Genomic DNA, 14,331 nt, shown 5'->3' with positions numbered 1-14,331 from the left:
GAGTGCTCAATATGTAAAGACAAAAGTCAATTTATTTCACCTATTATTTTCCAATTAAACTGCGTTTCATTTTAGCTATGCATTGTTATGATGCAATAACTACTTACAGGGGGGAGCGGGGATTTTGTTTCAAAAATGAACTCTAGAATCTAGAAATAAATATGTTTTTACTTTTAACTTAAAAAAATGCATCTATCCAATCTCCTTTCCAACTACGCTAGTCATAGAGCAGTGCAATTTTGACAAAATACATTTGAATTGTTCATTTCGAACTAGAAACTAATTCAAATGTATAAGATTCGTGCCGTACAAAAAATGACACGAACTGATTCCGTGAAAGAACGACTGCTTCCGGACATAATAAATGTACTGTTTAAAATGTACAAATGATTCTAGGGAGCTTAAAATCATATTTCTGGTACTGCACGACGAAAATGGCAAGGCAAAATGATTTTTATACACAGCTGTGATTAACTGCAAACTGCTTCATGGCAAAAGTGTTAGTGAAAGTTTACACATTCGCACAGATTAAAAATACGATTTGAAGCCCCAAGGTCTAAGTAGAGAATAGGAGTTATGCTGGCGTAGGGAGAGAAGCTTGGAGTATTGGACGATTGAGAATAACAATGGTCTCTAAAATTCCATTGGCTGTTCTGCTGGCGGAGCGTGTTCAGATGCAGTGGACTGGGCGCTAGCAGACTCAGGTTGGGTTTTTTCTGCAACCGGTTCAGCGGAGGAAACTGAAAGAAAAAAGTCACAAATTTAAGAGGTATTTCGACAAGCAGGTTTAAATTAAAATTACATTATTTACCAGTTTCTGTCGTACTCTCGGCTTCTGTTAAGTTTGAAAGTTTTGATGATTCTTCGGTATTGCTGATAAAGTAGCAAAAAATCGATTACAAAAAATTAAAATACAAAAATCAATAAGTAAATATCAATAAAGACACAAAGCAAAACAACAAAACAATCCTATGCAACAACAATACATCCGTGGCCAAATGCGGGAGTCGCAATTGAAAAGGTGATGAAATAAAACAAAAAGAAGACAATTTAATTCATACACACAGTACACAATATAAGTACAAACCTTGATGTTGCTTCCTTTTCAAGGCTTTCAGATCGAGTTTCAGTTTTTTTGCTCTCTTCGCTTGCATTGTTAGTATCACTTGTAGTAGGCGGTAAATTATTCGTCTCCCCTCTGCATAATTAAACATCATAAATACGTGTTGAATCAATATTTTATAGCTCAAAAATTACACGCAAACTCAAGAAGAGGAGAAGTGAAAATTTCAAAGAACATCTTGGACTAAAATCTCATACACCGAATTCAAAACAATTGAAATAATTTTCAAACAAAGACTTTGTTGTGTTTACAAACTTTAATATTGCTCTGAAAAGCGTATTTGTCATGGCGAATGAGAATTAAGTGGCTCTTAAAAGAACTGTTGAAAACCAAAATAAAAATAGCTGTGAAATCAAATGACACGGTTCATTTTGGCAGACTTCACATCATGTCCGCGTCTGCTTTGATGAAAACAAAAAAATATTCTATTTATAATTTAAACAAGGAAGAATGACATTAAACCAAAACGGGGAAATGACGTTCTCTGTCTTAATTAAAAACAGAATAGCAGACAATGCAAATGATGTGAAGTCTGGCGAAATGAGACGTGCTAATTGATTTTATACCTATTTTTATTTTGTTTTTCAGCAGTTCTTTTAAGGGCCTGTTTATATGGAGCCGAGTTACCCGGCTAAGCGAGTTACTCGCTCAACCTGGTTTGACAAAGTGATCTACTTATATGGCAACGGGTAACTCGGCTAGTACTTCAATGAAGTTTGGCTATGCTAACTTCGAGTAAAGGCGCGAGATTTTAAAAAGCCTCACAGTTTCGCAGCAAAAATGGAATGGGTGAATATAAAATTGAATATTATGATATGTTTATGTTCTTGTATAATGATACTGCAAGTACAAGGCTTAGTACGCATGCGTACCAACAGAGCCAATTTTCTCGCCTCGCCGAGTTACCCGGCTAATGCGTTTATATGGAAAAATTCATCTCGCCTAGCCGGGTAACTCGCTTACACAAACCGAGGTCCCGGCAAGGCGAGTTACTCGGATGTGTCATATAAACGATTCACCGGGAAATGCATTCATTTTATATAAGGACCGAGTTACCTGGCTTGGCGAGTAACTCGCTCAGCCGGGTAACTCGGCTCCATATAAAAAGGCCCTAAGAGCTACTCAATTCTCATTCACCCTTACAGATACATTGGGAGTGAAAGACGAACGCTATAACTTACGCTTGGTCTGCCTTAGCATCACCAACAACTTCGTTGTTCACAGATTTTTCTGGCGACTTTTTATCGTTATTTTGAGGCGCTTCGGCTTCGGACGAGCCATTTTTTGCGGCAGAAACGTCGCCCGTTGTCTTAGCATCTACCTTCGCTTTTGCTTCACCATTGTCGTTCCCAGTCTTTTCCGTGAATTTTGGCCGTTTAGCTGTCGGCTCGTCGTCTTTGTGAGAATTTGCATGTCGTCGACCTACGCCATCTTCCGCCTCATCTTCGGAATCCGAGTATTCCTCTGCCTTAGCAATTTCTTTGTCGGATGCAAGGACTAGAAAAGATAAAAAACACTTGAATCTCTATGTTCATCATTTGCAGTAAAGACGGGTCACTTGACGAAAGATAAATGTTACAGAGATGGAAACAACATAGGAGAGGGGTTGAATGATTTTAGTTTTTAATCATTTTTTTTACATAACGATTGTCCCAAAGCAAAATTATCATGTTGTAAACGTGTTTTGCATGGTCACAAACAATAGACAGACAATTATAATATGCTCGTTCAATAAACAGGACATTTTAGTCTTCTTTGAACAAACAAATCCCTCAAAATGATGTCAATTACGAACCGAGAATTATAAACAACAAAAAACAACACTATAGAAAGACGTCCATTGAACTGAATATAACTGGAATGCTACTTCCCGCCGAAATATGAAACCAGCATTTCAACCAGTCCCAATCCTTCTACGCACGGCCGAAAGTTTTTACCGACAGTTACTTTTATTTAAGTATAAACATGATTAGCTAAAGGTTAGCCTTTCAAGATCTATGTTCAACCGAAAGTTCCTTATTTAAATTCCGTAACCAAGGCAACGGCGAGTAATCTAACATAGACCTATGTGCTTTCAACAGCTTGTTCGTGGCCCTATAGCGTTAAGATGATAAGAAATATTTTCATAGTATCTTACTGCTGATTCTGCTGTCTGCTTTACGATCCTCATCGTCATCTTCAGCCTCGCTATCGTTGCCCATGCCATGATCATCGGGTATGCCTAGGAAGAAATTGATTCATTCTAGTGAAAAGCTATCCACAATGATCTTTTTTATCCTTAATTACACACACGACACACTGACGTAACACCATACCACTCAAGAGTAAAGGATGTTCTCCATCGCGTTATTCATTAAACTGAAACTATAATCTTCCAAAATTGTAGAACGCACTCCATAATTTTTCATTTTTCCATGTGGTAGTATTGCATGCACTATTACATGAGCGAAAACATGTCTTTCTTACAGAATATCCTATATCCCACGAAATAAAGCGCATGGTCGGTGTATAAATAATCTTTGAACACATGCTCTCAGTTTAGTACAAAATAAATATTAGAGCCCAACAAATAATTTTGAACACAGTCATAAACGATTTGGTTTTTTTTAATAAATTTCACCAAACCAAATTGTTTATGACTATGTTCAAAATTATTTGTTGGGCTCTAATATTTATTTTGAGAATCCGTTTCCCGCCTGGCACCTCATTGGCAACAAATGAAAGAAAAGTGTATTGTGAGTGATTATACATACATCAATCAACTAAATGATTTCACTTACAATTTACACATATTTCCATGTTTTGTACAGACATACATACATACGAAAGACGTATACAAAAACACATTCCATCCACGTGAAATACTTACGTTGCATTTGAACTCCGGGAGCGTGTGGTATCATTCGTAAATTTTCAAATAACCTCTGTCTACAATGATCAAAATACGGAAGTTTTTGTAGAATTGCCGAGTAGGAGTTAGTGATTTTATACATACAACTCATGATTTCAAGCCTATGGTGGCATATGCAACCTAACATATTCATGTCTAGGGAATCATCAAGGATTCTCACTGCGCGTGCGTCGGTTCCGTACTGGATTTTCCAGTTCAATGACAGAGGGGGAGGGGGTTATTTAACAAAAACGATAATACTAAATTTTTAGACTCTGGAGCCTCTTGATTGTCGAGATGAAAACTCTTTCCATCAAATGTCTTAAGTGAGTTTTGAATTATACAATCACAAAAACGCAATGACGTCACTTTATGTTAAACCATCTATAGTAAAACTAACCAAAATAATGACGTCACTTTATGTTAACCATCAATAGTAAAACTAACCAAAATAATGACGTCACTTTATGTTAACCATCAATAGTAAAACTAACCAAAATAATAACGTCACTTTATGTTAACCCATCTATAGTAAAACTAACCAAAATAATGACGTCACTTTATGCTAACCATCAATAGTAAAAATAACCAAAATAATGACGTCACTTTATGTTAACCCATCTATAGTAAAACTAACCAAAATAATGACGTCACTTTATGTTAACCCATCTATAGTAAAACTAACCAAAATAATGACGTCACTTTATGTTAACCATCAATAGTAAAAATAACCAAAATAATGACGTCACTTTATGTTAACCATCAATAGCAAAACTAACCAAAATAATGACGTCACTTTATGTCAACCATCTATAGTAAAACCCAACATGTACGGTGACGTCACACCACAAATCAGCAAATCAAAAACTTACTTTGTCCTCGATAGATATTCTTGTTGATTTGAGTTTGGCATGTTCGACGGACTTATATGAAGTTTAAAGTCAGGTCCAAAATATTCAAAATAATCGTTGTAGGGAAGTTCTAAAACGAGAAAGAAAACCATTAAAATTTTGAAGACTTCCATCATACATTTTTGTATTTCATACGATATTAAACATTTTACAAATCATTAAAATACAATATTTTCATCCTTAGCAGACCCTATGGGTAACTTCATCACGTGATGTGCACGTGATGCATTCGATGTCGAGCCTACGTACCGTTCGCGATATCAAGATCCAAAGCAACTGACGTTTCGTAAGTCCAACATCGTGCAACGTTACGTATGGTGTAACCGCCCCCTCCCAGCATCAATAGCGGAATGTTAAACTTCTTCACGAACGATACACATTGCGCATGACCTAAACAAAGGTATGACGTTTAATTTCGACCTCAGTCTCGCTGAACTGCAATAAAACTGGAATGCTAACTCTAATGCTAGCCTCCATTCTGAAGCCAGTTACGATGGATTTATAACTGAGTTTTCAGGTTCATAATTGAAACTCGTGCAGTAAAACTTTTCGTGGCAATTTATGCTAAGGCATTATTTGTATATCGTTGCTGATTTTCTGAAATAACATCGCGGACTTCTCAAAACTCAGAAAAACAAACTTCATTTTCGGCTTCAAAGATGGCGGCGTAGTTGGCGTTCCAGTTGATATCAGAGGTCACTGGTGCCCTATTTGAAAGCCCAGTTTTATATCCAACTTGGACATAACTGATTTAAGAAACTAGAAGTACACTTCAAATTCTATGAACAAATTTAATATCTCTTTTCCCATTATGTTAAAAACGAAACAACAAAGGAACACACTAAAAATTTGTCATACAGGGGGATCATGACGAGCATTTTTCTCATTGAGGATCGGTTAAAACTCAAGTATACACAACGAAACCTTTTAGAGATAAATTGAAGCAGCCAAGTCTATCGCCTGCCAAAGAATCTGCACCGCACTGAAGAACGACGGCATTTGGTTGATATGTTTCCATGACTTTAGTGATAATCTAAAATAAGAAAAGAAAACATTGCAGGAAGTTTGTTGAAATGTTTGATTAAGAAATGTTTTTGTCGGGTCACCGGGGAAAAAATCCTTTTCGTGGTCTTTTTTGTGCACTTTACCCAGAATAACCCAAACTCGTACGAGAATATGAAAAACGAGACGATAAAAATGTAAAAGGTGTTTGTTTCATACTAAGACTTGGTGTATGAAAGTAACTCCAAATCCACTCAAAGAAACAAATGTTGATCTACCACCATGTTAAACATTACTCGTCAAGAATTTCACACGAGAATATTTCGGTATCTGCCAATAACTGGCAGATACGTACATTGACACGTGGTGGATTTCTTTCTGTGTGTAATTATGAAAATTTGAAAGTTTTTTTTACAAACATGCATGGAACACGACTTACCGGTTTAAAAATTTGTTCGTAAGATTCGTCATCGATGCCGTCTCGTAAAGGAAAATTGACAGCGTAATACTTGCCTTTGCCTGCCCCAATGTCCTAAAAGGATAAAGACGGGTGCTAATGGATATGATACCGATGTTCTTTACAGATAGAGAGGGGTGTTAATGGATATGAAACTGATGTCCTTAAGAGGCAGAGAAGGTGGTAAATGGTATGATACTGATGTCTTTTAAAGGCAGAAAGGGGTGCTAATGGCTCTGAAACTGATGTCTTTAGAAGGCAGCGAGGAGTGTTTAGGTGTTAATGAATGTGATCTTGATGTCCTTTAGAGGCAGAGAGGGTGACAATAGATCTGAAACTGATGTCTTTAGAAGGAAGAGAGGGGTGTTTAGGTGTTTATGAATATGATCTTGATGTCCTTTACAGGCAGAGAAGGTGACAATGGATATGAAACTGTTGCCGTTTAGAGGCAGAGGTAGACTCTAATTCAGCGTAGCCATATATGCATATATTTTACTAGAGTTGATCAGATAAGCTTAGCCTCTCCAATCTGCTTTATATAATTGCAAAGTTCACAACAGAGAGCTCGTCCGACTAAATATGGTTAAAAAATTGCATAAATGGTCACACTGCGGTCATTATAGATACACAGATGGATATTAATGAATGTAATAAGATAAGCGAGGGATATAAATCATGTCAATCATCTGGACATAAAAATAGACGAAACCTGGACAGTAGGCAGACTTGGTTCTTAACACCGAAACCGTCACGAAAAAAAAATCGGTCTTGAAAAATAATTCCTTTCCGTTTAGGTTTAGAAGATTCGTATTTGAACTTTGTTATCTTTCCGTAAACGTTCTTTCTCTTGACAGGACAAATTAAATTGACGTTTTTTGCCTTTGTGCGAGCAGCTGTTAATTTGGATAGATCTTTAAAACAGAGTCTTTGTCGTGGTGACAAATTTGAATATCGTCTTAAAGAAAGCAATTGCCAAGGGGAATGGACTGAAACCAAACAAAACCACGAAACCCAAAATAAAAACGAGAAAAAATCAAAAGTTCTGAAAAGAACTGTTTTAGAAATTTAAGACACTATGCATTTCGGCAGACAACTCGTCAGGTGTCAACGTCTGCTATCTGTTAAGGATGAATCAACTTGTAAATATGATTAGTTCGACGATGACTCATTCAGCATGGGAGGTGAGTCATCGTCAAAATAAAGCTAATTTCAAATGAACTGCTTCTGTCGACAAAGGACCGACGGATAAGCAGTCATTATTAAGCTTAATGATTCGGTCCTTTGTCGACAGAAGCAATTCATTTTCAAAAGTTCATTTTCTCGACAAAGGACCGAAGAATAAACAGTCATTATTAAGCTTAAGGATCCGGTCCTTTGTCGACAGAATCAATTCATTTTGAAATTAGCTTTATTTTGACGATGACTCACCTCCCTGCTGGATGAGTCATCATCAAAACCAATCATATATTTACAAGTTGATTCATCCTTAACAGATAGCAGACGTTGAAACCTGACGAGTTGTCTGCCGAAATGCATAGTGTCTTAAATTTCTAAAACAGTTCTTTTCAGAACTTTCAGATTGATACTCTTAGGGGCTGTTTGCATGAGCCCGACAAGCCGGGCTACTTTTAAGCCCGTCTTTACATGGCAATAATCGCTCGAAAAGTCACCGGTTGTGTTTGGTGCGAAAATTAAAAAATCCCACAGGCGAACATTTCTGCACTTATAACGATTCTTGTATTAGTTGTTTTTGTTTTTTTGATCGTTTTCATTTAAATGTAAGGCTTTTTGAACATCAATATATTAAAACATACATTTCTCCGACGCCATTACACAAAAGGACGAAGAATGACCGTAGCTAGCTACCATGGTAATTATAGTTTTAGCCCGGTCAGACATGTTTACATGGGAAAAGTTACCCCGTTTAAACGGGCTCCCCGGCTAACTCAAACGGGATCTCGGCCAACCGGGCTCATGTAACCTGAATTTTGTTTTATTCGAAAGTTCTTAAAAGGCCGGTCGCCCCCGGCTACTTCTCTTAGCACGACTAGCTGGGCTCATGTAAACAGCCCCTTATTCAAAGCAGTTCTTTTCAGAACTCTAAATTTTTTCTGTTTTATCTTGGGTTTCGTGGTTTCTATTTGGTTTCAGTCGATTTACCATGGCATTTGCTTTCTTAAAGGCGAGATAGATCTTTTCTCATTGAAATGATTTTTGGACGAAAGTGTGAACAATATGCGACAATATAATACAATCACAATTTCTCCGTTTCAAAGATCTGATGGTCACCTAAGGATGTGTGGTGTGTATGAGGGATATGTAAGGATATAGGAGATATGCTCACCCTAATATCTCCAGTACCAGGAAAATATTCGCCATATTTGTGAAATGACACGGTCATAACGCGATCTGTTGTGTAAAATGCTTCCTCTACACCATCGCCGTGATGAATGTCAATGTCTATATACAAAACTCTTTGGTGATATCTAGGCAATAAAAGAAAAATTACAAACACATCAGAGGTCGACTAGAGGTCGATTGACGAAGTATTAATTGAGTCCATATTTGATATGTTTTCATCGAGGACTAGAGGGCATAATACAACAAACTATGGATACAACAAGAAGCCTTCCAGGCGTTCACTCTGGCTATCTGATCTTTGGTCGATAATTATGCGCTACTTAAAACTCAACAGCAGTTTTACAAGGAAATATACCCAAAGATAGCAGATAGCAAAATTTAGGCCGCCTTTAACACGAAAAGGAACAATTTTAAAAATGAATAATTGCGTTTATAACTAGAACACGCTCGCACGGTCACATCACGATCTATAAACGCGATCAACTTTCGCTTTTCCAGCACGTGGTATGAATGACACACACGCGTGTTGAACACGCAATAGGTCATGAATATTAATGTCTTTCTAGCGTGGTAGCATGAGTAGTTAACGACTTAATTCAAATAACAAAACATCAACCTGTAATAAAGTAAATGGTTTGAACACGGGAGTATTGTTACATGTTTCTAGATGTAGATTGTCCAGGTTAGTAGAGTCTTGAGGAAGGACTGTTGGTGTTGATGTTGACTGACGTTTCGACAACCTTAGCGGTAGTCATCTGCAGAGTCATCTTTTTGACTGTGAAGATGACTACCTCTAAGGTTGTCAAAACGTCAGTCAACAACAACAAAAACAGTCCTTCTCAGGACTCTACCAACCTGGACGATCTACATCTACAAACATAACAAAACATCAATCTGATTGATTAGATTCAACATGGATAATCACAAGTGAATTTCTACAATCCTGAGACAATTTCCCTTGAATCAAAGCCTTTAACTATTTCTATCGTTATTTACCTCATTAAACTCCAATGAAGAATCAAAGTCCTACCTTAATAGCTCCAAGATGGCCAGAACAATATCGTTCACATAACAAAAACCTGATGCTTCAGATTTCTTCGCGTGATGCAGGCCTCCCGCCCAATTTATTGCAATGTCAGTCTGTTGTTTGTTTAGCTTCACAGCTCCAGCTAAAAATATGCAAACACACGGGGGGTGGGTGATGAAATAAAAATCTCCCGGTGGGGGGAGTTGTGGGTACATTTTATCTCCTTACCAATTGAGCCTCCGGTTGATAACTGGCAGAATTCGAAAAGACCATCAAATACTGGACAATCTTCGCCCACATTGACTACAAATAAATGAATCACGTGTTCAATCACGTGTTTAATCAATGTAATTATAATGCTGCACAAATGAGGTACAGGGAAGGGGGAATGAACACTCTTTTTTGTGGGGGGTGAATGTTGCTGAACATAGCAGTACAAGGAAAGGGGGGGTTAACACTCTTTTCTGTGGGGGGTACATGTTGTTCAACATATATGGTACAGGGAAGAGGGGAGTGATGACGAACTCATCTTTTGCATCCAGCAGGGGGGGAGAAATAATTATGCCCAAAGTGAATAAGATAAGACAAACATAAACACAGGTTGACAGCAGAATACAAAATCCTTAGCACAACCACATTCCAAGAACGCACCGAGCAATGTATTGAAATCAACACCTCTAAACTTATGAACAGTTCGACACATTCATGAAATTCATAGTCAGTTGTTCTATGGTCAATTCTACCCCAAAATTAATTCTAATGCCTTTTCCAAACCATCTGAATTTCAAGTTAAAAGGAAGCTCTTGATAACTACATCAGAGCCTAGCACAGCCTGCTAACAAGTTTGGTGATGCTCTTTAAATTTCAGATTATAAACGTATATTTCTTCAGTAGAATCATACTAGTATTATGTTGCAAATGCTTTAATCCAATTGTCTATTCCATTAAAGATTGGCTAAATGCTTTAATCTCATTGGCTACTCCACTACAGAGTGGCTAAATGCTTTAATATGATTGGCTACTCCATCAAAAAATGCTGCAAACCTTGCTGTCTAACATTTTACCTATATATGTGATGCTGAACTTGATTGTTTACTTCAGAAAGCAATTCTAAAGAAGACTAAACTTGCCATTAACTACAACACTAAGATATTTAAAGGTAAAATGAAGAAAAATCTAATTAAAATAACAAAATATGCATTGAGCAAGAGTCGTTAACCTTTTAATAAAAAGCAATATCAACAACAGCAATGGATACTAGTGTGATTCAACTAAAGCAATTTGATTACTCGCTCACCATTTCCCTAATAGAAATTTTGAGCTCGAAATCTAATTGTTAAACAGAAATTTGTTGTTGACTGTGACTGAGCACTGAAACATTTACATGGTGCAACTTATCTTGAGAACTAGCTACGCAAATGAAACACATATGCAACAATGAAACTTACATCTTTGCATTTGTTTTGTGTATTCACTCATGTTGTCTGGACGTATTGTCTTCAAAAACTTCACATAATCATCTGAATGATATTTTGTCATCTCGTCAAGGTTTGCCTTGTGGGGTCGCTGTGAAAAAAATTCCCACACAGAATGAAAAATCATATGAAAGATTGAAAATAATGATATGCTTAGAGAAGTCTTCGAACATAAAAAAGTTCATCAGAATTATGGATATGAAAACAAATATCCATTCAGATCACCACATATATGCAAAGTGGTACTAGTTAAGATGAAACAAATATCCATCCAGATCCCCTCATATATGCAAAGTGGTACTAGTTAAGATGAAACAAATATCCATCCAGATCCCCACATATATGCAAAGTGGTACTAGTTAAGATGAAACAAATATCCATCCAGATCCCCATATACATGCAAAGTGGTACTAGTTAAGATGAAACAAATATCCATTCAGATCCCCATATACATGCAAAGTGGTACTAGTTAAGATGAAAATAAATATCCATTCAAATCCCCACATATATGCAAAGTGGTACTAGTTAAGATGAAAATAAATATCCATTCAGATCCCCATATATATGCAAAGTGGTACTAGTTAAGATGAAACAAATATCCATTCAGATCCCCATATACATGCAAAGTGGTACTAGTTAAGATGAAACAAATATCCATTCAGATCCCCATATACATGCAAAGTGGTACTAGTTAAGATGAAAACAAATATCCATTCAGATTCCCACATATTTGCAAAGTGGTACTAGTTAAGATGAAAATAAATATCCATTCAAATCCCCACATACATGCAAAGTGGTACTAGTTAAGATGAAAACAAATATCCATTCAGAACACTGTTCAGCAAAGTTACAGTATTGTTGGTTATGCTGGAAAGATAATTTCCAGCAAATTAAATTTTACTGAAAACTTAACCCGACCTATTATCAGACATTTAAAGTCTTTCATTACAAATTTCAAGAATAGTGAAATGAAATTTTTTGTTCTTCATGAACATTTTACAACATCATGTTTCTGAAGTTTTTGAGATGACAACAGTATGACTATTGTCTGGTAAAGGGTGAACGAATAACCTAACTGTTACACGAAAGAAAAATTTAATTTTAAAACTCATCTCTAGACCAAAACAGAAGCGAAACTAAAGTCTCGCTGTCACTTCTCTAAGTGAAAATACTGCTGTAACATTTGAAACAATAATAAGATTGAATCGCCAAAGATCATTTACTATAACACAGGTAGCCCACTACGATACTACCTAATGGATATCTGTGGTACCCATATCGAGTAAACTCACATAAATCTCCATTTTTCTGTACAATCCATAGTTTAGGAGTAAATTGTGAGTCATACGTATACGATGTGGTTTCATAGGATGCCCTTGGCCATAATAATAGTTCCCAACATCACCTTAAACAAAGATAAAAAATCGCATGACACACAATAACAACAGCGGCATTCAAAAAGCAAAGTTTTCCAATGCTTAACGGAAATCCTTCTCAAAGTACACAAACAATGTATTCTACATTAGATGAGAAACAATGCTCGAAGAACAACGTACCATCATAATAATAACAAACTCTTTTCTTTCCAGCGGGATAAATATTCGCCATGCTTCTGTCTTGGAGTCAATGCTGTTCAAAACTTGAAACGTTCCAAAACGTCATCACGTGATCAAAATTTCCCATTTCGACCAATTGCAGCTCAGAATTTCGACATAGCTAACCCAAGTATTTCCTTAGCGGAAAACCAAAAGAAACATGATTGGTTTTAAATCTATTTTCAACGACAACTGCAACAAGAGAGCTATGGACTATAGAGTAGCGTGATACTAACTTGTTTTTTAACGTTCTGCTCAAATATTTTCTTTTCCACATATGCATTTCATTGACTTCATTCATTGTTTAGAACTTTAGAGGCAAATATAAGAGCGTAACTGGTTCCTGGTAAACGATTAACACGTGACCATTTTTGACTAATTGCGTCAAACACAAATAGTCGTTTAATGATTGGTTAAATGACTATTTGCATTCGCTGGTTTTTCCCGCCCCATGTTTGAAAATATTTCTTCATGACAAAGTCTTTGTCGTAAGTGGACTATAAGTATTATGTAAAATTTTATACTATATAAAAATCTTTTAAGATTTATAATATGGATGTGAGTCTTGTCTCGTACATGATTGTTTATTTTGATATTTTTGAGAAAGTCGTTCACGACCTCAACAAAGATGTAGACGACCTTCGAAATGGCAACGCTACAGTCTACAGTAGTATCTTTTATTACACAAGAAAGGAATAAAATCAACAGCTAATCTACGTGTTCTCCTAATTTAATTCTAACACTACACAGTAGATACCTTAATTAGTGTTCCCCGCTTAGTAGTGAGCTTGAGGCACTTCAGCACTCGAGCCTTGTTGGGTGCAAACAATTTTTTATTGTGAAGAATTCCGTTCAAGAATAAAGAAAAACGATGATTCTAATGTATTTTTTACTCGTCAATTTTACTGATGGAAGAAAGGGGAGAGGAGAGAAGAAGATAGGAGAGAAGAGGCAGGATAGGAGAGGTGAGGAGAGGAGAGGAGAGGTGAGGAGAGGAGAGGAAATGAGAGGAGGGGAGAATGCGCTGTATATGCTACACTAAGGTAGGCAGTATTAACTCGTCACAATATAAATGAAAGTCTTTTAAACAAAATTTCAAATTTTACATCGTTGCTCTATTCGATGGGTTCAAAGGAGTTTGTTGTCAATGAGCAATAATTGAAAATGGGATTTATTTTGACTTTATATTCATAGACTATTTTGCAGTATGAATTCATACCCACTGCATATGTATGAATATATTTTAAAAAATTGATATCATTTGGAGATGTGATGTTGAATTACTCAAACAACCAAAACATAGTCATTTATTGTTAATCTCATAAGTTGACTAATATCAAGCTACCATAGCAAATTTATTTTGTGATTAGTAAAACCAAACTATTGAAGCATCAAACAAAACATTAACATATCAAGAAAATTCTTTATTAGAATGCTCTACATGGTAATGGCATATGCAACTAAATACTAAAAGTTTCAATAAGCTGATG

General features: G+C 36.3%; 1 protein-coding gene across 1 annotated transcript; it reads right to left on the bottom strand.

Annotated features, from left to right (window-relative positions):
• Window positions 1-14: 14 nt before the first annotated feature.
• On the bottom strand, window positions 15-12,917 carry LOC124451046 (probable histone deacetylase 1-B). The gene is made up of 16 exons (XM_047001680.1): window positions 12,803-12,917; window positions 12,539-12,651; window positions 11,220-11,337; window positions 10,000-10,074; window positions 9,775-9,913; window positions 8,728-8,869; window positions 6,366-6,458; window positions 5,849-5,957; window positions 5,174-5,314; window positions 4,886-4,994; window positions 3,993-4,051; window positions 3,261-3,344; window positions 2,305-2,620; window positions 1,088-1,198; window positions 812-873; window positions 15-740 (listed from the first exon to the last, which is right to left on the bottom strand). Exons 1-16 carry the CDS (start codon window positions 12,852-12,854, stop codon window positions 634-636), a joined length of 1,830 nt encoding a protein of 609 aa, XP_046857636.1. The 5' UTR covers window positions 12,855-12,917; the 3' UTR covers window positions 15-633.
• Between the last annotated feature and the right edge of the window lie 1,414 nt (window positions 12,918-14,331).

The sequence above is a fragment of the Xenia sp. Carnegie-2017 genome, unplaced genomic scaffold (genome assembly GCF_021976095.1).
Source record: "Xenia sp. Carnegie-2017 unplaced genomic scaffold, XeniaSp_v1 HiC_scaffold_24, whole genome shotgun sequence".
Classification (NCBI taxonomy): Eukaryota; Metazoa; Cnidaria; class Anthozoa; order Malacalcyonacea; family Xeniidae; genus Xenia; species Xenia sp. Carnegie-2017.
The sequence above is the reverse complement of the archived record's forward strand: the minus strand, read 5'-3'. Positions and strand labels throughout refer to the sequence as shown.

What these genes read in the sequence shown, in the direction of transcription:
- LOC124451046 (XM_047001680.1), bottom strand. Translation starts at nt 12,854, where the DNA reads ATGGCGAATATTTATCCCGCTGGAAAGAAAAGAGTTTGTTATTATTAT. An exon ending in ACAGAAAAATGGAGATTTAT is followed by an intron (nt 11,338 to 12,538) that starts GTGAGTTTACTC and finishes TTTTTTTCACAG; the next exon opens with CGACCCCACAAGGCAAACCT. An exon ending in GGATCTTGATATCGCGAACG is followed by an intron (nt 4,995 to 5,173) that starts GTACGTAGGCTC and finishes TTCTCGTTTTAG; the next exon opens with AACTTCCCTACAACGATTAT.